Below are 25,590 nucleotides of genomic sequence, written 5' to 3' on the forward strand. Positions count from 1 at the left end.
AGTGTGTACAGTACCTGTGTCAGGCGTTGGTCGTGGATAGCAGGTGTGGGACCATGCACTACGTCGAGAAAAACAACCACTCCAGGGATGCCAGCAAAGATAGTAGACATTATCTTTTGAAAACAGCTAGGGGCGGAGCAAAGGCCAAAAGGCATCCTGGTGTAGCGGAAGACACCTGCATGCGTGACAAATGCAGTTACGACGATCTGGGTGCAGGGGAACCTGCAGGTAGCCCTGGCGGAAATTCACTTTCCCGTGTCGTGGACCAGCCCGCGGTCCCGCTGTGGCTGGTGCAGTGCGGCAAACCCTGGCAAAATGGTTGCTCCTCCCACAGCGTTGACACACCTGTCCTCTGGCGGGGCACTCGTGGGCTTTGGTGGAGTGCGAGGAAGAACCACATTTGCCACAGCCGCGGCGCCGCTGGCCACGTGTGCGGTCTGCGTATTGTATCCCTGCGTCTCCCTCAGACGATGCTGGGCTAGGCGGGCGCTCAGGCTCCTCCACCTGTTGAGTTAAGGCGGGCTGCGTGGTAGTGCGGGAAGATCGTTTTGTGGATAACTCAGTGGCTGTTTCAATCTGCAACGCTATCTTCAAAGCCTCGCTTAGTGTCAGATCGTCCGGCGACATAACCAACTTCTCCCGTGTCTTAGGGTGCATTGCATGTTCAGCGAGCTGATCTCTTATCATTTCCTCCTCCATTGTCCCGAATTTACAGAGGGAGGCTAAGCCACGGAGGTCGGCTACATAGTGCTAGATCGACTCACCAGCGGTTTGTTTGCGCTGTCGGAAAACAATCCTGCGAAGTATTACTGTCTGTGGTGCCGTGAAGTGTGCCTTAAGCAATGTAGTAGCGTCCTTGTACTTCTTCGCTTGACCCAATGTCCTGAATATGCGTTGTCCCTCGGCGCCTAGGCAGTAGATGAGGAGCGCTCTCCGTCACCCATCGTTAGCTTCCTCTAGTCCGAGAGCTGCGAGGTACGTCTCAAATGACTCCAGCCAATGAACCCACGGTACCGGAGGCTCGCCCGGTAGAGCGAGGAACTATGTAGGTGGTGGGATTGAAAGCTCCATCCTCGTTGCCAATGTTATGTGTGTTTTCAGACAGCATCAGAGAGGCACATGTCCGCCATAACCATTCAATCATTTATTTCACTAACGTAAAACACATAAAAAACCGGATGTACGTCATTCGACAGTCCGAAAGCCAGGGGCCTCATTTATAAAGCGTTCTTACGCAAAGATTTGATCTTAGACCGTGCGTACGCTAAAATCCATGCCAACGCTCAGATTTATAAAAACCGTCTTTGACGTGGAAAAGTGCTTATCTCCACGTCAGGTTCAAACTTGACGTACGACCATTTCCTTGTGGTAATGCCGGGGTACTGCAAGTAATCTGAGGTCTAAGTGTGATGCATTTTCAAAATTCCAAGACCAACGATCTCTGCTAATGAGAACTAATAGCCCACTTAAGAAAGTAAAAAACGTATAGCTACTTATTTCATAATATCTAAAAAAAAAACACCAAGACCTACAATAGAATGATTAAAACATTCTTACAGGTGATCTATATTTGGTGTTCTCACCAATCTAATATTGACCATAAAATGTCCAATTGCCCTCGTTTAGGAGAGGAGAAGTACATTTGTGCCAGGGATGTAGTGGTAAAATAAGAGGTCGGTGAACTATGAATTCTGCAATCTCGGTGAGGTGGACTGCGCCATGCGGTATTGGATTTTTTAAAAAGGCATTCAGAACATGTTTGGTGGAGGTTATTGTACAGTATTGGGAATATAGAATAGTATTGGATGATACAGTTTTGAATGTTAAAAGTGAATAAACTCTTTTGAGAGGTGGATAAAGAGGTGGGTAGGCCTAAACTCTATTTCTGAAATTTCAGAGGTGGATAAACTGCGTTTACTCGCGTTTAGCCTCCACTACATCCTAATTTGCGCTCATAGGCCTATTCCCAGCTTCGTAACAGAAAGGTAATAGTTGAATGTAAGCTATACAATGTAGGCTATAGATATTTTATATCATATATAGCCTACACAACCAAGGGACGGAAGTTATCCTTTGAAAGCAGGGCATCTTCATATTTAGTGTTGCGTCGGAGTTGCGTAAAGAGGTGCAGAACGCGCACCTGTTTGCTTTTTTGACTGGCAGTGCCCAAGATCAAATGACAATACGTGAGTTGAATAATGTAGGCTAAAATATAAAGGTAGGCTTAAAGCAAACAATAAAGGACAATGTTTAAGCCATTGGACATTATTGAAAGAAAACGATAGCAAAGATATGCAGAATGAATTTAATGACCGGCGAACTAGGCTACTTTTTCAGCAAAAACATAGCCTATCCTAAAAGAAACGTTAAGCCTACATGACATATCACGCTTATAATTTAGTCCTCTGTTTTGTAGGCTAAATCAGCACCCTGGGTCATATTGGAAACGTACAGTAGCCTACTGTACCATAACGTATAGGATTATGCTGTAGGCCTAGAGGTCTTTCCTTCATAAGGTAGGCCTACCCAAAGAAGGCCTAAACATACTAAATGTTGATTATTCACATTACTGCAAACAAAAGGAATGAAAGCGAACAGAGGACAATGGACATGGATGCATACGATCTCTTTCCAGAAAGCTTTGCTGGAAAAAAACATAATTAGTTAAGCTATTCGAACTGACGCATATAGGCTAGTTAACATCAGATGGCATAGGCTAGGCCTATACAATGTTTTCAATATACATCCCAATATATTTCAATTTACAAGGCGGAGACCTAAAACCATCCGGCTGCGCACAAATTGACGTTCATTTGTGATTTATAATGGGCACATCTGGAAGGGTGGCGTACGCACGTTTTTTTGTGCGTACGTTCATTTTCTCTGAATCACACGTACGATCATTTCAGAAATGATCTAAGATCAAATGAAGGATGTCTAGGATTTCTACGCAACACTTTTATAAATGAGGCCCCAGCTGTCGTAAAACTGTCAGACAGACAGTATAGGCAGAAGGGAAATTTCTACCTCTTGACAACAAACAGCACAACAGACAGCTGGAGTTCTACTGCAGGACCGACCAATCAGCTATCTGCTCACGCTGCTTACTTCACAATCACAAAGTACATGATATATTTGTTTATTTAATAGTGTTAAAGCAACAGCATGGAAAAATTGATACCTACGTATGTATGCCCCTGACGTCAGTATTCAGTGCCTTTTTGCATTAGGGTGGTACCCAGTTTGTAAAAACAAGGACTAAAAGCGTCATCATCCTATCCCATTAACGTTACATGTGCAATATCACATGTTCCAAGCGTGCATTAGCAATGTGGAGACTTCATTCTCCATATTATAAGTCAGTGCAGCATATGTTTGAAGTCATTATTTAATCATGAAAAGAACTACATTGTGTTGCTTTAACAAATAGACACAGGCCACCCTGGTAGTGGCTGTGTTACAAGACAGTGATAATACTCTCCTTATTACAGAACCTTCAAGGGAGACATTCAGACTCTTTAATCATACCAGGTAGGCCTTTTATATGACATCGATGAGACTCTGAGAACTGTGTTGTGGTGTGACGTGAGTTACATTGTTGTCACCTAGCTAAAAACCAGCCTAAACCTATTTTATGTATTATGTACTCCTTTATCTCCAGATGTTCCTTCACCTGGGCAGATCCATTTTCCCTCAGTACTGCCAAACTCAGTGACTGTCAGCTGGTCACCACCAGAAGGCACTCCTGTACGCCTCAGGTATAAAGTGACTTGGAGACGAAACCAAGATGAGCGCAGCTTCACAGTGACAGGTTTGGCTGTGACAGTAACAGAGCTAATTCCAGGAGAGAAATATGACTTTGCTGTGGCTGCCCTCAGTGAAGATGGACACCAGAGCTCTTGTCTGGAGGCATCTGTTCACACAGGTGAGCTCCTTCTCCGTTGTTAAGGTCTGTAATCGTTGAGGACTGATAGACATGGATACAATGAACATTACTTTGGACCATGACACACTACCCTTTATTTATATCTGTGTTCATATTTGAACACTTCTACCAAGTACACAACATATATAGCACACTTTCATGTCAACACAATAACCCTGATCAATCTCCTCTGCAGAGGTTCCTCCACCAGAGAATCTCTCTGTGGACCTGAGGGCAGTGACGGCCTCTGTAACGTGGTCCAGACCGGCTGGAGTGGACCAGGTATCATACCTGCTGGAGCTCCACAGAGATCAGGTGTCCATAGAGACCATCTACAGAGACTCCCCCCATTACACCATCACTGGCCCACAATATAAAGCAGAGTACACCATCAGTGTGGCCACTGTACTGAGAAATGGCCGCCAAAGCAAACCAACCTACAAAACATTAAGTATAGGTAAAAGAACGTTTTCAGATATATTTTCACTATTTAAACTATCCAACTATTTAACTGTCCAGCCATTCCAGCTGTCTTCCGCCAACTGTTTCCTCTGCCCACAAGTGTTTCAAAATAAAAGTACTCACTGCAATAATTTACTATTAAATAATGTAACAATTTAAACTACTAGTTTATAGTTAAATAAGTATAAGTATAAGTATAAAAGTTACAAACATGAAAAATACATAGCCGTTGTCCTTTAGAAGACCTACATTACGAAGTTTGAATGAAGTTTCTACGTTAAATGGTTCTAGCTGAATAGCAAAAATCAAAAGTGGTCAGCGGAAGAAGAAGAAGCCTAGGAAGAACAGTTTCATGCACTGTAATGAGCTTTATTGGGGGCCAAGCAGCGAAGCTGCGAAGGCACCCATTGAGTTATTAGCTTTTCCTATTATTATTATACTTCCGACATTGGAGTCTATGGCAGCCCATAGAACTCCTGGCTAAAAAGTGCAGATTTTTTGGCAGAAAGTTTCGGGACACTCCACTGACCACTCACACTCATTTAAGGACCTCTAAACCCAGCCATCTAGCGCCACCAACAGGTCAAAATCTGGCCGAAAATTATGAAATTCGGCACACTGATACAGCACTGTCCCATGATCACTCTCACCAATTTACAGAACTCTATGCCCAACACTCTAGCGCCACCAATGGGTCAAAACTAGATTGCATTCACGCATGTGACCATTGAACGGTGCCTCCGATTTTCACATATCAGGCACCGTTGGAATCCCTGGACCGACCTAAGTTCAGTGACCCCTATTACGTCACTTTCCGCCATATTGGACCTCCGCCATATTGGATTTAGTCCAAACTCTACGAAAAGTTTCAGCGTTCACAAATTTCATCCGATTTTCACGGAACTTGGCGGAGGTGATCTTCTGCTCGAGCCGCACAAACGATACTTGTCAGATTTTTCAATTTCATTTTTGTTTGCCCGTGACAGCCAATCAAATATGGCGATGAAGCGGACTAACATCTCTGTGGCACTTTGAATTAACATAACAAAACTCGATACCATTAGTCAGGACACTGTCCCTATCACTCACAGCAATTTATATGCATATACATTGAACACTCTAGCGCCACCACCAGTTCAATGCTGGACATGCGTTCATGCGCGTGATCCTTGACTCTTTTGTCTGATTTTCACAATTGAGGTAGTGTCTGAATCCTTGGACCATACAGAGTTCATCGACCCCTATCCTATCACTTTCCGCCATAGTGGACCTCCGCCATATTGGATTTAGTCCAAACTCTACGAAAAGTTTCAGCGGTTACAAATTTCATCCGATTTTCACAGAACTTGATGATCCACAAACGATACTTGTCAGATCTTTTAATTTCATTTTTGTTTGCCCGTGACAGCCAATCAAATATGCCGATGAAGCCACCAAACAGGAAGTGGGCTAACATCTTCATACATGCTTTAATGTATGAAGTCCAAACTTGGTACAGGGACTTGGTATCTGATTGTGAGGATGCACTAGGAAATTGGCATCATGTGGCCTCTATAGGGGGCGCTGTAATACAGGAAGTGAGCTTGTATCTCAGCAACGCTTTGGTGTACAAAGTCCAAACTTGGTATAATGACCTGTTACCTGATCATGATGACGCACTAGGAAATTGGAATCATTTGGCCTCTATAGGGGGCGCTGCAATACAGGAAGTGAGCTCCTATCTTAGCAGCGCTTTGATGTATGAAGTCCAAACTTGGTACAGGGACTTGGAACCTGATTTTGAGGACACAGTAGGAAATTGGCATCATTTGGCCTCTATAGGGGGCGCTGTAATACAGGAAGTGGGCTCATATCTCAGCAACGCTTCATTGTATGAAGTCCAAACTTGATACATGGACATATTAGCTGATTGTGAGGACATGCAAGGAAAGTGGTCTCATTTGGCCTCTAGGGGTGCTGTAATAAAGAAAGTTAGCTCACATCTCAGCAACACTTTGGTGTATGAAGTCCAAACTTGGTAGAGGCACATGGTAGCTGATTGTGAGAATGCACAAGGACATTGGTGTAATTTGGCTTCTTGTTGTGAGTGCTTGCTCATGCCATGGCAACGCCATTCCTGCTATAGCGCACTGCTTGGCCCCCACATTGCTGCTTGCAGCTATATTTTGTATAGTACCTTTCATACACAGAATGCAGCTCAAAGTGCTTTACAGTTGGAGCATGTAACACAATAATAGACAAGAGTCGGTCATTATCACTCATTCGTCTTCGTTGCTGTGGCCATTTATGATCCAATCAGCAACATATCAGAAATATAGATAAGAACATGTAACATATTATAGAGAAGAATCAGTCATTCCTCTTCGTTGCTGTGGCAGTTTATGATCCAATCAGTAACATATCAGAAATACTTAGTAGTATTTATAGGCTTTGCTTACAAATGCTTAGGCCCTATTTATGCGGACTCTAAGCAGTTAGTCTTAGTATGATCTTAGTATGATTGATAGATAGATAGATACATACATAGTATACTTTATTGATCCCCAGGGGAAATTCAAGGTCTTAGTAGCATGCAGACAACACACACACATTCACTAACAGCAGAAAAAGTAATTAAAGCAGGGGTCTCAAACACCCGGCCCGCGGGCCAAATCCGGCTCGCGTCCGGCCCAATTCCGGCCCGCGACGTATGTCAAAATAATAATGTAATCCGGCCCTTGAGACTATTTTTAATTGCGACAAACAACAACGATACTGATTAAAATAGACGATAGTTCCAAGTACGGTGACAAATCTCATTTGTACTCTGCTCCACTATGTGCTAGACATCCAGAGCTTCATTCAAACCCAAAATCGCTGCGCAAAGTTTTCAGGAAATACTTGTATTACACGCGAGAAACACAAAGACGTGCATTTGTAATGACGCGGAAGCAATGCAGGCCATAGTGTTGCATAAATTGAAGCAGAAATTAAGCAGAAATAGGCCTACACCAAATGTTTAAAAACGTTTACGTGTGATGAAGTCTTAGGTAGGCTATGTTATTCACCTATTCTAAATCTGAAGGAGAATATCCTTTTGGAGATTATGATCGATCGTCTATTGAATGGAGGTGCGTCTGCGTGGATACGACGGTGTCCACTAAGCATACCATGCTTATTTCGACCCTCTGCCCAACATAGCTTGGAGGTAATGGTAATCGTGATGATAGTGTCCGTAATGGACGTGGTACAGACAGCAGGGCTAGTAGAAATAGGGCTCTAAACTACAAAGTCACCCGCAATATAATGCGAACTTCTGGGTACTCAGATTACCCGCGATAGGAACTGATTTGACCAGAATACTTTATTGTAGGCCTTGTGGTTTAGAAACCATATACATCTTAGGTGTTGGTATACATCTTAGGTGTTTTCCTGTTAATTTGTTATGTGGGTAATATGAAAAAAGGAAAGTAAACCTGCTCAAATATGTTCATCCAGTATTTACTGAAAGGTGCATAATTTGTAGGTGCTTGCCATTCAGTGGCAAATAAGATGAGTAAATTTACCCCTTCATAAACTTTTGTTTTACTCAAAGATTTTGACATTTACAGTAGGACTTTATCTCTGACCACTTTCAAGACATAGCCTTTTGAAATTTTGATATAAAAATCCAATGGTGTTGCTTTCTTAACCCTGACGCCTATAGTTTGCCAGGTTTAAAAAAGTTATGAGAGGAAAATATTTGTATTTGGTGTGAAACACACACATACCTGTTTTTATGCTTTTCATTTGTTTTATAATTTGTATTCATATTTATTTTATCATTATTTTATTTATAAGCTAAGGTTGCTAGCACAGGTGTCTAAAACTAGATAAAAACACTTGCACTTTCTGTTTGCAGTTTTGTGTGGTATTTGAAAAAAAGAACATTGCATTTTCAGAAATAGCCGGCCCTCCAATCAGATGACGTTGGCAGAATTGGCCCCCAGCTCATTTGAGTTTGAGACCCCTGAATTAAAGTATATAATATAAAAACACAGTTAAGCAATAAGGGCAGTAGAATATAAAGAATATACTAAATACACTAGAATACAAATTATAATAACTAACACTGAATCTAAATTAATTCTAAAAAACAGTATCCACATAGTGGTGATTAGTCAATCAAGAGGCACTTGTAATGACTGAGGCAGGGACTGAGCCTGTGATTCTCTGTGCATAGTAAGGTAAGGTAAGGTGCTCTGTGTGAGTGAGTGAGTGTCATGGTGATAGTGCAATGGTGATAGTGGTCATGGTGATAGTGCAAATGAGTAAGTCCAACAGTGCAACAATGCAGAAATAAAGTCTATATATCTATATTCTATATATAACTATTTTAAGAAAGGTATAAGTGTGGCCACAGTTCGGCTGTGGCATGGAGGGAGTGGTTATGCATATGTGCTAATGTGCTAATATAGCACGCAAACAGTGAGGCAGAAGGACAGTGGTAAAGTGGCTAGTGGTAAAAGTGGCTAGTGGAAACATGGGGGGGGGGGTGAAGAGGCAGACAGACTATGCAGAGAAGTCTATCTCTCCTCTTCCCTTAAGTGAGGCATTGAACAGCTCAATGGCCCTGGGGACAAATGACTTTCTCAGTCTGTCTGTTGTGCAAGGCAGTGAGCAAAGTCTCCAGCTGATCAGGCTCTTCTGCTTAACAATAGTGCTGTGGAGTGGGTGACACTCATTGTCCAAGATGTTGATCAGTTTGTTCAGGGTCCTTTTGTCAGATAGTGAAGTGATGCACTCCAGTTCAGCTCCCACTACAGAGCCAGCTTTTCTTACCAGCCTGTCAATTCGCCCCGCATCCTTTTTCCTTGTGCTTCCTCCCCAGCATACTACTGCATAGAAAAGGACGCTGGCAACAACAGACTGGTAGAACATCCTGAGGAGCTTGCTGCACACATTGAAGGACCGCAGCCTCCTCAGGAAGTACAGCCTGCTCTGTCCTTTCTTGTAGAGTGCATCAGTGTTGGCTGACCAGTCCAGTCCAGGAAATCCACCACCATCTCCTTGGTCTTTGAAGTGTTGAGTTGAAGTTGATTGAGTTTGCACCATTGCACAAAGTCATCCACCAGGCTCCTAAACTCCTCCTCCTGCCCGTTCCTGATACACCCAACAATTGCAGTATCGTCAGAAAACTTCTGCATGTGGCATGACTCGGTGTTGTAGCAGAAGTCAGATGTGTACAGGGTGAACAGGACTGGAGAGAGCACAGTTCCCTGTGGCGCTCCGGTGCTGCTGATCACAGTGTCAGAGAGACAGCTCTTCAGTCTGACGAACTGTGGTCGCTCGGTCAGGTAATCTGTAATCCAGGTTACCAGGTGAGCGTCCACACCCATCTGCAAGAGCTTGTCTCCCAGTGTGAGGGGTTGGATGGTATTAAAAGCACTTGAGAAATCAAAGAACATGATTCTCACAGCACTTTTCCCCTTGTCTAGGTGAGAATGTGTCCTGTGTAGAAGATAAGTGATGGCATCGTCCACGCCCACTTTCTCCTGGTATGCAAACTGTAGCGGGTCTAGTGCATGGCGTACCTGGGGTCTGAGCATGCCTAAGACCCGCCGCTCCATTGTTTTCATCACATGTGATGTAAGAGCGACAGGTCTGTAGTTATTAAGCTCACTAGGGTGTGGCTTCTTAGGGACAGGGGTGAGACATGATGTCTTCCACAGTGTTGGAACTTGTCCAAGGCGTAGGCTCAAATTGAAGATGTGCTTCAGTGGCTCCCCTAGTTCAGCAGCACAGGCCTTGAGTAGCCTTTGACACAGTCTGTCAGGCCCCGCTGCTTTATTGCTGCGCAGTGTTTTTAGTTGGGCTCTCACTTGAGCTGTTGTGATGATGGGGGGTGTAAGGGGGGAGGGGTGCATCTGGGATCTGTGTGTCTGATGGCTGTTGACTGAGGTCGTTGTCACCTCATTGTTCGTGATCGCCATGTGGGGGAGGGGTGCAATATCCAGTGATGGTGGTGGGGGTAATGATAGCCTGTGATGATGGAGGTGAGTGTTGCACTAGTATTGAGGGGGTGTGGGGGTGGGGGCTGGGGGATGGTGGGCAGACCACCGCCATTGGAGCTGGAGCAGGGCAGTTAAACCTGTTGTAGAAGTGGTTCAACTGGTTCGCCCTGTCCAGGTCCCCCTCCACAGAGCTGCTGCTCTTCTTCAGGCATGGTTGTGATGGTTGTTCTTCAGGTATGTGTTGTTATTGTATGATTTTGCATACAGACGTTTAAGAAACACAATGACCGGCAGCCTTAACTCTTAACCCCCCACAAGCACGCCATATGGCAACTGTGGCAAGGAAAAACTCCCATATTCTAGGAAGAAACCTTGAGCAGAACCTGACTTAATAGGGGGAGCCCATCTGCAAGTTTCGTTCACCCCAGTCTTTCAGTGCCCCGGGAATCGTTAACACAAAATTACTAAAGAACAAGAAAAAAATCCGGAAAAAAACTCTGACTAAAGCTTTATGACCACCGCTTCCATGCGCTGCGGTCATTATATAAGCACCAATAATGATCAAAAGTCTTTTTTTTTACCTTTTTTATAATGGAATTTCCTCATTTTCTCATAAAAAATAGAATGATCATTATGATCATAAATGGGTAACGCTTTAGAATAACATGTGCTTATTAGGTATTAACAGTGCTTATCACCTGGAGAGAAGAAATACTCTTTTCTGATTGGCTGGTGGGGTGGCTATTAATTCTGAATAACAGGACACCGTTCCATATCAATGCTTATGAATGGTAACTATAACAACCATAGTAGGACGACAGTTGCAGCGCTCTAGAATCTTTTGGTTGCAGGCTTCGCAACAATGGAATCAACTGTAAACAAGCTAACTGGGCCAACGAAAGTTGTACAACAAGCTGAACTAGTGAGCTTCTTTTTAAACGGAACCGCGTGTTTCCCTGCTTTACAGTGGCAACCGGGTGATAAGCGGGATAACGGCCTTCGAGGTGTGTCCAGTTATATGGAATTAATGGACTCGGGCGGAGGCAACTCCCCTCTGCTGCGCGTCGGGGAGTTTTTTGCCCCTCGCCCTCGTCCATTAATTCCGTATAACAGGACACCTCGGCGGCCGTTATCCCTTACATAATAAGCTGTTAACAAAACATTAACTAACTGTTAACATGCAGCTTGTAAGTGTTAATAAGCAGCCTTTTCAGTTACTTACAAGCATATTTGTTAACAGTTGTAAGTGTTAACAAGCAGTTTGTTAATGCGTGTTAATGGTGTATAAGACAAAGAGGTGGATAACTAATATGCGTATAAGACCTTTCTTACCTATTTGTAGTACATTTTGCAGCCCCCCAATCTAAAGCGAGGACCATGTAGCCTATAGTTCCACAAGCCCAACTTTCTATCTATACTGTATCTATCTATCTAGCTTGGTTTAGCTGTGAGAAATGCACCTTCAAAATTTCTGCAGTGAGCAGGAATCGAACCTCGGTCTCCTGCGTCAGAGAGTGCATCGCTACTTATTGAGCTACACTCCAGTTTCTATGCTAATGATGAAAATGTTCATCTTGATTCTATATTCCGATGTTCTATATCATACTATCTATGCTTTTTACAAATATGTTTGTGATGGAAAAGTGGTGTTTAATTTCCATAATCTTTGTTCAGTGAAGGCATAAAAGAGTTTGTCAGCAGCCTAAAGATATGCCAGCTTTGTAAATAGTTTGATTACCTAGCAACCGAGGCTTAAGGACGTCAAGTGGGTGCGTTCAAAGCTCTGGTTCAAAGTCGCAAACATAGGTGAACGTTCTGATTGATTGATGTTTCAGTTTGCCTTGAACAGAGGCGAACATTCATTGCTGCATTAATTAAACACCACTTTTCCATCAGATATATATTTGTAAAAAGCATAGGCTAGCTAGTATGATAGAACATCGGAATATAGAATATAGGAACAGGAGTGTAGCTCAATAAGTAGGGATGCACTCTCTGACGCAGGAGACCCGGGTTTGATTCCTGCTCACTGCAGCAATTTTGAAAGTGCATTTCTCACAGCTAAACCAAGCTAGATAGATAGATACAGTGTATAGAGATAGAAGGTTGGGCTTGTGGAACTATAGGCTACATGGTCCTCGCTTTAGTTTGGGGGGCTGCAAAATGTACTACAAATAGGTAAGAAAGGTCTTATACGCATATTAGTTATCCACCTCTTTGTCTTATACACCATTAACAAGCATTAACAAGCTGCTTGTTAACACTTACAACTGTTAACAAATATGCTTGTAAGTAGCTTAAAAGGTTGCTTATTAACACTTACAAGCTGCATGTTAACAGTTAGTTAATGTTATTAAAGGATAACAACAGTTAACTAACTGTTAATAATGAATTGTTAACTGCTTATTATGCACTGTTAATACCTAATAAGCACATGTTATTCTAAAGTGTTACCCATAAATGTGATCTCACAAGGGTAAATGGCAAATATGAACCATAAATGATGTCTACAGTAAATCATTGGTAATTGAGCAAAAGTAAACAGATGTTAAGTGTTTTTACATAAATTGCTATGGCTGTATTGATTTAAAAGCCTAATAATGTGGTGGGTCCACCAGACCTGGGAACATTGGCTGTGTAACAAAAATATGAACACCTTACAAGGGTTAAAAGGACAAGACCCAGTTTAGGTCAAGGTCAAGGCCAAAACTTTGTGACACTTTTGATGTTTATGAATTAATAACATTATCAACAAATTGGTCAACACAAACACCCTCAGCACTGAAGGACGATGAGCTGAAGAAGGTCAAGGAGAAACAGCAGATGGCTGAGCTGCAGCTCTTGGAGTTGGAGAGCAAGCAGCAACAGGTACAGTTTACAGTCCACAGCCCAGGTAGTGGTAGGGGTGGCTCCTAAAATGATCCAGAGATTGGGATCTACACTCTACATTTAAATAATCCTTCTCTTATATTACGTTCATCAGAGATGGCAAAAGTACTCACTTCCCGTACTCAAGTAGAAGTACAAATACATGTTAAAAAATACTCTGGTAAAAGTAGAAGTACTGATTTAACTTTTTTACTCAAGTAAAAGTAACAAAGTACATGCTTGGAAATTTACTTAAAGTATAAAAGGAAAAGTAGTTTTGTGAATGACAACCATTTTGTATGCAACGGTACCTGGATCACACAAATGTTACTAGAGTGCAAGAGTGCCAGTCTCTCTTTTTAAATCTTCCCATTACCTGTTGGGCCATTTCTAGGCTTCCCCCCCAACATTGCACTTCAGAGGGTAGTGTGTTCTTTTGGCCTACCATCAAATGTTGGACATCTTTAGAAAGCTAAGATCCTGCAGTTTCTTATGAAGCACTGGCACAGAGTTACAGAGCCTAGAATATTGTTTTTTCTTTCGACCGGATAACAAGCATCTCTGAACTGACCACATTTCAGCCCTCTAGGTCACTTGATATGATTTTAGAAACACAACTGAGCCTTAGCACCAGGTCTTGCTAAGCTGTGTGCAAAAGTAGATCAATATAGAATGAAAAATTAGTACTTTAGACCATTATTTGCCAAGGTATGCTCATACGTTTTGTAATGCCCTATATGGAAACTCCCCATAGGACTTTTGGTTACCCAAAATGCATACTGACAATAAAAGTATGCATTTTTGAGGTTTCTTGTAGAATATTTGGATTGTATGTCAGGTTCTGATATAGACACAAAATGGAATAATTACAAAAGTCTCTATTTTTGCATTATATTTGTTGGCTTCATGGGTGTGTATAAGTCAAGTCAAGTCAAGTCATTTTTATTTCTAAAGCGCATTTAACATGTACTTAGTATAAGATGGACTATACATCTGCACAACACATATTGGATAAAACAATATGAATATTTAATTCCTATGGATTCCTGTGAACATTTCAAGACCAGGAATGTAGTGGTTAAATAAGAGGTGGGTAAACTATGAATTCTGTGATCACTGTAAGGTGGACTGCGGTATCAGATTTTTAGAAAAGGCATTCAGAATATGTTTGATGATGGTGGAGGTTATTGTCCAATGTTTATAACCATACAAGTGGCATTAAGGTTCATAGAGTGTTGATGAGTGTACATATTGTTATTGTGGATAATACAGTGTGATTTTTAAATGTTAATTGTAATGCAATTGGTGAATAAACTCTTTTGAGAGGTGGATAAACTATTTCTGAAATTTCAGAGGTGGGTAAACTGTGTTTACTTGCGTTTAGCCTCCACTTCATCCCTGTTCAAGACCCAATGCTGCATACTTATTGCTAAGGATATAAGCTACACTGCAGCTAGAAGTTAGGGAAGCACCAAAGGCGAGGAGAGGAGGGCATTTTTGACTATACATTTAATTGAGACATACTACTACGTGCTAACGTTAACGTTACTGCCATCAAGCTGCAATTTGCCGCGAATGAACACCGCCCAAATCTGTCGAGTCATCTTGTAGTGGTGCGTCAAGTGCAACGTATATTCCCATCCGCTATTGATGACGCGGAAAATAATAACGGTAACTCCACTGAAATTATTTGAAACTAAAGTAACGAGCCAGTTTTGTAAAATGTAAGGAGTAGAAAGTACCGATATTTGTGTTAAAATGTAAGGAGTAAAAGTAAAAAGTCGCCTCAAAAATAAATAGTGAAGTAAAGTAAAAATATCTGAAAAATCTACTTGAGTACAGTAACTAAGTATTTGTACTTTGTTACTTCCCATCTCTGATGTTCATGTATCTAACTGTGTGTTTGTGTATTTGTTTGTTTATTTGTGAGGGAGGGACATTGAGAGAAAGAGGGAGAGATGTGTCAACTAGCAACTAGTTGTGGTTCTTATTTTTCTCAAAAGTGCCTTTTATCGCTTTTGTTGGTCCTTATGGCCGCTTGATCTTTTCTCTGTCTGTTCTGTAGCTCAAAGCCGAGAAGATGGCCCTGCAGGAGCAACAGCAGGCCGAGATGGACCTGTGTGCTGAGGCCGACGAGATGCGCAACCGGCTAGTGGCCAAAGGACTGGTGCTGCCGGAGATCCTGCATGACCTGGAGGCACGGGTGGAGGAGGAGGAGGAGCGCGCCACTCAGCTGATGACTGAGAAGAAGAAGATGCAGCAGAACATCTTGGTGAGGACTGAAATCATGAAACAATGACTGAAAATGGCAGTGTCTGTGCTTTTCAGTGGGTGGGATGATGGAATGTTTGTTATGAGACATCCAGGTTTCCAATTTGACACTACAGCAAAGACCGGACTAGAAGCATTTTATATGACATCTCTCTCAGGACCTGGAGAACCAGCTGGATGAGGAGGAGGCTGCCAGGCAGAAGCTGCAGCTGGAGAAGGTGACCATGGAGGCCAAGCTGAAGAAGATGGAGGAAGACGTCATGGTCCTCAACGACCAGAACAACAAACTGAACAAGGTGCCTAGTGAGGTCCTCATGTACAGGAGTTTAAGCGCTGTTGCTGTCCTGTAGATTGTTCATCTGTCTAGCAACTAAATGTCCTCCTTGCTTGTTTCATCACCCACAGGAGAAGAAGCTTATGGAAGTGAGGATCTCTGAGTTCACCACCAACCTTGCTGAGGAGAAGGAGAAGTCCAAGAGTCTGCAAAAACTGAATAACAAGCACGAGGCCATGATCACTGATCTGAAGGGTAGGTTACTTACTACGATCATAATTTCCTTGAAGGTTAAGTGGAACAGTTTACACTATATGTAATAATGTAATCCGGCCCTTGAGACTATTTTTAATTGTGACAAACAACAACGATACTGATTAAAATAGACGATAGTTCCAAGTACGGTGACAAATCTCATTTGTACTCTGCTCCACTATGTGCTAGACATCCAGAGCTTCATTCAAACCCAAAATCGCTGCGCAAAGTTTTCAGGAAATACTTGTATTACACGCGAGAAACACAAAGACGTGCATTTGTAATGACACGGAAGCGATGCAGGCCATAGTGTTGCATAAATTGAAGCAGAAATTAAGCAGAAATAGGCCTACACCAAATGTTTAAAAACGTTTACGTGTGATGAAGTCTTAGGTATAGGCTATGTTATTCACCTATTCTAAATCTGAAGGAGAATATCCTTTTGGAGATTATGATCGATCGTCTATTGAATGGAGGTGCGTCTGCGTGTATACGACGGTGTCCACTAAGCATACCATGCTTATTTCGACCCTTATTTCGATAGCTTGGAGGTAATGGTAATCGTGATGATAGTGTCCGTAATGGACGTGGTACAGACAGCAGGGCTAGTAGAAATAGGGCTCTAAACTACAAAGTCACCCGCAATATAATGCGAACTTCTGGGTACTCAGATTACCCGCGATAGGAACTGATTTGACCAGAATACTTTATTGTAGGCCTTGTGGTTTAGAAACCATATACATCTTAGGTGTTGGTATACATCTTAGGTGTTTTCCTGTTAATTTGTTATGTGGGTAATATGAAAAAAGGAAAGTAAACCTGCTCAAATATGTTCATCCAGTATTTACTGAAAGGTGCATAATTTGTAGGTGCTTGCCATCCAGTGGCAAATAAGATGGGTAAATTTACCCCTTCATAAACTTTTGTTTTACTCAAAGATTTTGACATTTACAGTAGGACTTTATCTCTGACCACTTTCAAGACATAGCCTTTTGAAATTTTGATATAAAAATCCAATGGTGTTGCTTTCTTAACCCTGACGCCTATAGTTTGCCAGGTTTAAAAAAGTTATGAGAGGAAAATATTTGTATTTGGTGTGAAACACACACATACCTGTTTTTATGCTTTTCATTTGTTTTATAATTTGTATTCATATTTATTTTATCATTATTTTATTTATAAGCTAAGGTTGCTAGCACAGGTGTCTAAAACTAGATAAAAACACTTGCACTTTCTGTTTGCAGTTTTGTGTGGTATTTGAAAAAAAGAACATTGCATTTTCAGAAATAGCCGGCCCTCCAATCAGATGACGTTGGCAGAATTGGCCCCCAGCTCATTTGAGTTTGAGACCCCTGAATTAAAGTATATAATATAAAAACACAGTTAAGCAATAAGGGCAGTAGAATATAAAGAATATACTAAATACACTAGAATACAAATTATAATAACTAACACTGAATCTAAATTAATTCTAAAAAACAGTATCCACATAGTGGTGATTAGTCAATCAAGAGGCACTTGTAATGACTGAGGCAGGGACTGAGCCTGTGATTCTCTGTGCATAGTAAGGTAAGGTAAGGTGCTCTGTGTGAGTGAGTGAGTGTCATGGTGATAGTGCAATGGTGATAGTGGTCATGGTGATAGTGCAAATGAGTAAGTCCAACAGTGCAACAATGCAGAAATAAAGTCTATATATCTATATTCTATATATAACTATTTTAAGAAAGGTATAAGTGTGGCCACAGTTCGGCTGTGGCATGGAGGGAGTGGTTATGCATATGTGCTAATATAGCACGCAAACAGTGAGGCAGAAGGACAGTGGTAAAGTGGCTAGTGGTAAAAATGGCTAGTGGAAACATGGGGGGGGGGGGTGAAGAGGCAGACAGACTATGCAGAGAAGTCTATCTCTCCTCTTCCCTTAAGTGAGGCATTGAACAGCTCAATGGCCCTGGGGACAAATGACTTTCTCAGTCTGTCTGTTGTGCAAGGCAGTGAGCAAAGTCTCCAGCTGATCAGGCTCTTCTGCTTAACAATAGTGCTGTGGAGTGGGTGACACTCATTGTCCAAGATGTTGATCAGTTTGTTCAGGGTCCTTTTGTCAGATAGTGAAGTGATGCACTCCAGTTCAGCTCCCACTACAGAGCCAGCTTTCCTTACCAGCCTGTCAATTCGCCCCGCATCCTTTTTCCTTGTGCTTCCTCCCCAGCATACTACTGCATAGAAAAGGACGCTGGCAACAACAGACTGGTAGAACATCCTGAGGAGCTTGCTGCACACATTGAAGGACCGCAGCCTCCTCAGGAAGTACAGCCTGCTCTGTCCTTTCTTGTAGAGTGCATCAGTGTTGGCTGACCAGTCCAGTTTACTGTCCAGGTGGAGACCCAGGTACTTGTAGGTGCTTACCACCTCCACATTGACCCCATCAATGTGGACTGGTAGCAGGGTGGGCTTAGACCTGCGGAAATCCACCACCATCTCCTTGGTCTTTGAAGTGTTGAGTTGAAGTTGATTGAGTTTGCACCATTGCACAAAGTCATCCACCAGGCTCCTAAACTCCTCCTCCTGCCCGTTCCTGATACACCCCACAATTGCAGTATCGTCAGAAAACTTCTGCATGTGGCATGACTCGGTGTTGTAGCAGAAGTCAGATGTGTACAGGGTGAACTGGACTGGAGAGAGCACAGTTCCCTGTGGCGCTCCGGTGCTGCTGATCACAGTGTTAGAGAGACAGCTCTTCAGTCTGGTCGCTCGGTCAGGTAATCTGTAATCCAGGTTACCAGGTGAGCGTCCACACCCATCTGCAAGAGCTTGTCTCCCAGTGTGAGGGGTTGGATGGTATTAAAAGCACTTGAGAAATCAAAGAACATGATTCTCACAGCACTTTTCCCCTTGTCTAGGTGAGAATGTGTCCTGTGTAGAAGATAAGTGATGGCATCGTCCACGCCCACTTTCTCCTGGTATGCAAACTGTAGCGGGTCTAGTGCATGGCGTACCTGGGGTCTGAGCATGCCTAAGACCCGCCGCTCCATTGTTTTCATCACATGTGATGTAAGAGCGACAGGTCTGTAGTTATTAAGCTCACTAGGGTGTGGCTTCTTAGGGACAGGGGTGAGACATGATGTCTTCCACAGTGTTGGAACTTGTCCAAGGCGTAGGCTCAAATTGAAGATGTGCTTCAGTGGCTCCCCTAGTTCAGCAGCACAGGCCTTGAGTAGCCTTTGACACAGTCTGTCAGGCCCCGCTGCTTTATTGCTGCGCAGTGTTTTTAGTTGGGCTCTCACTTGAGCTGTTGTGATGATGGGGGGTGTAAGGGGGGAGGGGTGCATCTGGGATCTGTGTGTCTGATGGCTGTTGACTGAGGTCGTTGTCACCTCATTGTTCGTGATCGCCATGTGGGGGAGGGGTGCAATTTCCAGTGATGGTGGTGGGGGTAATGATAGCCTGTGATGATGGAGGTGAGTGTTGCACTAGTATTGAGGGGGTGTGGGGGTGGGGGCTGGGGGATGGTGGGCAGACCACCGCCATTGGAGCTGGAGCAGGGCAGTTAAACCTGTTGTAGAAGTGGTTCAACTGGTTCGCCCTGTCCAGGTCCCCCTCCACAGAGCTGCTGCTCTTCTTCAGGCATGGTTGTGATGGTTGTTCTTCAGGTATGTGTTGTTATTGTATGATTTTGCATACAGACGTTTAAGAAACACAATGACCGGCAGCCTTAACTCTTAACCCCCCACAAGCACGCCATATGGCAACTGTGGCAAGGAAAAACTCCCATATTCTAGGAAGAAACCTTGAGCAGAACCTGACTTAATAGGGGGAGCCCATCTGCAAGTTTCGTTCACCCCAGTCTTTCAGTGCCCCGGGAATCGTTAACACAAAATTACTAAAGAACAAGAAAAAAATCCGGAAAAAAACTCTGACTAAAGCTTTATGACCACCGCTTCCATGCGCTGCGGTCATTATATAAGCACCAATAATGATCAAAAGTCTTTTTTTTTACCTTTTTTATAATGGAATTTCCTCATTTTCTCATAAAAAATAGAATGATCATTATGATCATAAATGGGTAACGCTTTAGAATAACATGTGCTTATTAGGTATTAACAGTGCTTATCACCTGGAGAGAAGAAATACTCTTTTCTGATTGGCTGGTGGGGTGGCTATTAATTCTGAATAACAGGACACAGTTCCATATCAATGCTTATGAATGGTAACTATAACAACCATAGTAGGACGACAGTTGCAGCGCTCTAGAATCTTTTGGTTGCAGGCTTCGCAACAATGGAATCAACTGTAAACAAGCTAACTGGGCCAACGAAAGTTGTACAACAAGCTGAACTAGTGAGCTTCTTTTTAAACGGAACCGCGTGTTTCCCTGCTTTACAGTGGCAACCGGGTGATAAGCGGGATAACGGCCTTCGAGGTGTGTCCAGTTATATGGAATTAATGGACTCGGGCGGAGGCAACTCCCCTCTGCTGCGCGTCGGGGAGTTTTTTGCCCCTCGCCCTCGTCCATTAATTCCGTATAACAGGACACCTCGGCGGCCGTTATCCCTTACATAATAAGCTGTTAACAAAACATTAACTAACTGTTAACATGCAGCTTGTAAGTGTTAATAAGCAGCCTTTTCAGTTACTTACAAGCATATTTGTTAACAGTTGTAAGTGTTAACAAGCAGTTTGTTAATGCGTGTTAATGGTGTATAAGACAAAGAGGTGGATAACTAATATGCGTATAAGACCTTTCTTACCTATTTGTAGTACATTTTGCAGCCCCCCAATCTAAAGCGAGGACCATGTAGCCTATAGTTCCACAAGCCCAACTTTCTATCTATACTGTATCTATCTATCTAGCTTGGTTTAGCTGTGAGAAATGCACCTTCAAAATTTCTGCAGTGAGCAGGAATCGAACCTCGGTCTCCTGCGTCAGAGAGTGCATCGCTACTTATTGAGCTACACTCCAGTTTCTATGCTAATGATGAAAATGTTCATCTTGATTCTATATTCCGATGTTCTATATCATACTATCTATGCTTTTTACAAATATGTTTGTGATGGAAAAGTGGTGTTTAATTTCCATAATCTTTGTTCAGTGAAGGCATAAAAGAGTTTGTCAGCAGCCTAAAGATATGCCAGCTTTGTAAATAGTTTGGTTACCTAGCAACCGAGGCTTAAGGACGTCAAGTGGGTGCGTTCAAAGCTCTGGTTCAAAGTCGCAAACATAGGTGAACGTTCTGATTGATTGATGTTTCAGTTTGCCTTGAACAGAGGCGAACATTCATTGCTGCATTAATTAAACACCACTTTTCCATCAGATATATATTTGTAAAAAGCATAGGCTAGCTAGTATGATAGAACATCGGAATATAGAATATAGGAACAGGAGTGTAGCTCAATAAGTAGGGATGCACTCTCTGACGCAGGAGACCCGGGTTTGATTCCTGCTCACTGCAGCAATTTTGAAAGTGCATTTCTCACAGCTAAACCAAGCTAGATAGATAGATACAGTGTATAGAGATAGAAGGTTGGGCTTGTGGAACTATAGGCTACATGGTCCTCGCTTTAGTTTGGGGGGCTGCAAAATGTACTACAAATAGGTAAGAAAGGTCTTATACGCATATTAGTTATCCACCTCTTTGTCTTATACACCATTAACAAGCATTAACAAGCTGCTTGTTAACACTTACAACTGTTAACAAATATGCTTGTAAGTAGCTTAAAAGGTTGCTTATTAACACTTACAAGCTGCATGTTAACAGTTAGTTAATGTTATTAAAGGATAACAACAGTTAACTAACTGTTAATAATGAATTGTTAACTGCTTATTATGCACTGTTAATACCTAATAAGCACATGTTATTCTAAAGTGTTACCCATAAATGTGATCTCACAAGGGTAAATGGCAAATATGAACCATAAATGATGTCTACAGTAAATCATTGGTAATTGAGCAAAAGTAAACAGATGTTAAGTGTTTTTACATAAATTGCTATGGCTGTATTGATTTAAAAGCCTAATAATGTGGTGGGTCCACCAGACCTGGGAACATTGGCTGTGTAACAAAAATATGAACACCTTACAAGGGTTAAAAGGACAAGACCCAGTTTAGGTCAAGGTCAAGGCCAAAACTTTTGTGACACTTTTGATGTTTATGAATTAATAACATTATCAACAAATTGGTCAACACAAACACCCTCAGCACTGAAGGACGATGAGCTGAAGAAGGTCAAGGAGAAACAGCAGATGGCTGAGCTGCAGCTCTTGGAGTTGGAGAGCAAGCAGCAACAGGTACAGTTTACAGTCCACAGCCCAGGTAGTGGTAGGGGTGGCTCCTAAAATGATCCAGAGATTGGGATCTACACTCTACATTTAAATAATCCTTCTCTTATATTACGTTCATCAGAGATGGCAAAAGTACTCACTTCCCGTACTCAAGTAGAAGTACAAATACATGTTAAAAAATACTCTGGTAAAAGTAGAAGTACTGATTTAACTTTTTTACTCAAGTAAAAGTAACAAAGTACATGCTTGGAAATTTACTTAAAGTATAAAAGGAAAAGTAGTTTTGTGAATGACAACCATTTTGTATGCAACGGTACCTGGATCACACAAATGTTACTAGAGTGCAAGAGTGCCAGTCTCTCTTTTTAAATCTTCCCATTACCTGTTGGGCCATTTCTAGGCTTCCCCCCCAACATTGCACTTCAGAGGGTAGTGTGTTCTTTTGGCCTACCATCAAATGTTGGACATCTTTAGAAAGCTAAGATCCTGCAGTTTCTTATGAAGCACTGGCACAGAGTTACAGAGCCTAGAATATTGTTTTTTCTTTCGACCGGATAACAAGCATCTCTGAACTGACCACATTTCAGCCCTCTAGGTCACTTGATATGATTTTAGAAACACAACTGAGCCTTAGCACCAGGTCTTGCTAAGCTGTGTGCAAAAGTAGATCAATATAGAATGAAAAATTAGTACTTTAGACCATTATTTGCCAAGGTATGCTCATACGTTTTGTAATGCCCTATATGGAAACTCCCCATAGGACTTTTGGTTACCCAAAATGCATACTGACAATAAAAGTATGCATTTTTGAGGTTTCTTGTAGAATATTTGGATTGTATGTCAGGTTCTGATATAGACACAAAATGGAATAATTACAAAAGTCTCTATTTTTGCATTATATTTGTTGGCTTCATGGGTGTGTATAAGTCAAGTCAAGTCAAGTCATTTTTATTTCTAAAGCGCATTTAACATGTACTTAGTATAAGATGGACTATACATCTGCACAACACATATTGGATAAAACAATATGAATATTTAATTCCTATGGATTCCTGTGAACATTTCAAGACCAGGAATGTAGTGGTTAAATAAGAGGTGGGTAAACTATGAATTCTGTGATCACTGTAAGGTGGACTGCGGTATCAGATTTTTAGAAAAGGCATTCAGAATATGTTTGATGATGGTGGAGGTTATTGTCCAATGTTTATAACCATACAAGTGGCATTAAGGTTCATAGAGTGTTGATGAGTGTACATATTGTTATTGTGGATAATACAGTGTGATTTTTAAATGTTAATTGTAATGCAATTGGTGAATAAACTCTTTTGAGAGGTGGATAAACTATTTCTGAAATTTCAGAGGTGGGTAAACTGTGTTTACTTGCGTTTAGCCTCCACTTCATCCCTGTTCAAGACCCAATGCTGCATACTTATTGCTAAGGATATAAGCTACACTGCAGCTAGAAGTTAGGGAAGCACCAAAGGCGAGGAGAGGAGGGCATTTTTGACTATACATTTAATTGAGACATACTACTACGTGCTAACGTTAACGTTACTGCCATCAAGCTGCAATTTGCCGCGAATGAACACCGCCCAAATCTGTCGAGTCATCTTGTAGTGGTGCGTCAAGTGCAACGTATATTCCCATCCGCTATTGATGACGCGGAAAATAATAACGGTAACTCCACTGAAATTATTTGAAACTAAAGTAACGAGCCAGTTTTGTAAAATGTAAGGAGTAGAAAGTACCGATATTTGTGTTAAAATGTAAGGAGTAAAAGTAAAAAGTCGCCTCAAAAATAAATAGTGAAGTAAAGTAAAAATATCTGAAAAATCTACTTGAGTACAGTAACTAAGTATTTGTACTTTGTTACTTCCCATCTCTGATGTTCATGTATCTAACTGTGTGTTTGTGTATTTGTTTGTTTATTTGTGAGGGAGGGACATTGAGAGAAAGAGGGAGAGATGTGTCAACTAGCAACTAGTTGTGGTTCTTATTTTTCTCAAAAGTGCCTTTTATCGCTTTTGTTGGTCCTTATGGCCGCTTGATCTTTTCTCTGTCTGTTCTGTAGCTCAAAGCCGAGAAGATGGCCCTGCAGGAGCAACTGCAGGCCGAGATGGACCTGTGTGCTGAGGCCGACGAGATGCGCAACCGGCTAGTGGCCAAAGGACTGATGCTGGCGGAGATCCTGCATGACCTGGAGGCACGGGTGGAGGAGGAGGAGGAGCGCGCCACTCAGCTGATGACTGAGAAGAAGAAGATGCAGCAGAACATCTTGGTGAGGACTGAAATCATGAAACAATGACTGAAAATGGCAGTGTCTGTGCTTTTCAGTGGGTGGGATGATGGAATGTTTGTTATGAGACATCCAGGTTTCCAATTTGACACTACAGCAAAGACCGGACTAGAAGCATTTTATATGACATCTCTCTCAGGACCTGGAGAACCAGCTGGATGAGGAGGAGGCTGCCAGGCAGAAGCTGCAGCTGGAGAAGGTGACCATGGAGGCCAAGCTGAAGAAGATGGAGGAAGACGTCATGGTCCTCGACGACCAGAACAACAAACTGAACAAGGTGCCTAGTGAGGTCCTCATGTACAGGAGTTTAAGCGCTGTTGCTGTCCTGTAGATTGTTCATCTGTCTAGCAACTAAATGTCCTCCTTGCTTGTTTCATCACCCACAGGAGAAGAAGCTTATGGAAGTGAGGATCTCTGAGTTCACCACCAACCTTGCTGAGGAGAAGGAGAAGTCCAAGAGTCTGCAAAAACTGAATAACAAGCACGAGGCCATGATCACTGATCTGGAGGGTAGGTTACTTACTACCATCATAGTTTCCCTTGTAGGTTCAGTGCAACATGTGGTTGACCTGTGGCTAGGAATACACACATTGGACTATCACTGTGACTCAGAACTTAATATCTTAATTAGTACTCACCCCACATACCATCTCTTTTCCAAAATCTTTGACTCTTAGAGAACCCTGTTCACCAAGTCTCGACAAATTGGTTAACACAAACACCCTCAGCACTGTACACCTAGTACGTTGAACATTGATGACAAGGGGGCTTACTACATTGTGTTACTTTAACTTGCATCTTAACAAATAAGTACTTGCACCTCTCTACTGTTGCCCTGGAAATCACGTGTTCTCACCTGCTGCTGTGCTGCTTGTGCCCGTCAGACCGCCTGTGCCGGGAGGAGAAAGGCCGCCAGGAGCTGGAGAAGAACCGGCTTAAGCTGACTGACCAGATCGCTGAGCTCCGTGCCCAGCTGGCCAAGAAGGTATAG

General features: G+C 42.3%; 1 protein-coding gene across 1 annotated transcript; it reads left to right on the forward strand.

Moving 5' to 3' along the window:
• The first annotated feature begins 986 nt into the window (after window positions 1-986).
• Window positions 987-25,590, forward strand: LOC143099516 (uncharacterized). Its single transcript, XM_076262478.1, has 13 exons — window positions 987-1,028; window positions 3,492-3,531; window positions 3,662-3,925; window positions 4,122-4,382; window positions 13,139-13,227; window positions 15,293-15,499; window positions 15,657-15,794; window positions 15,904-16,027; window positions 22,221-22,309; window positions 24,375-24,581; window positions 24,739-24,876; window positions 24,986-25,109; window positions 25,484-25,590. The coding sequence occupies exons 1-13, from the start codon at window positions 987-989 to the stop codon at window positions 25,588-25,590; spliced, it is 1,830 nt and encodes a 609-aa protein (XP_076118593.1).

Source organism: Alosa pseudoharengus, unplaced genomic scaffold, assembly GCF_046254945.1.
Source record: "Alosa pseudoharengus isolate Yale_2024_CS ecotype anadromous, Long Island Sound unplaced genomic scaffold, YU_APseudo_1.1 YU_APseudo_1.1_scf_3, whole genome shotgun sequence".
NCBI lineage: Eukaryota > Metazoa > Chordata > Actinopteri > Clupeiformes > Clupeidae > Alosa > Alosa pseudoharengus.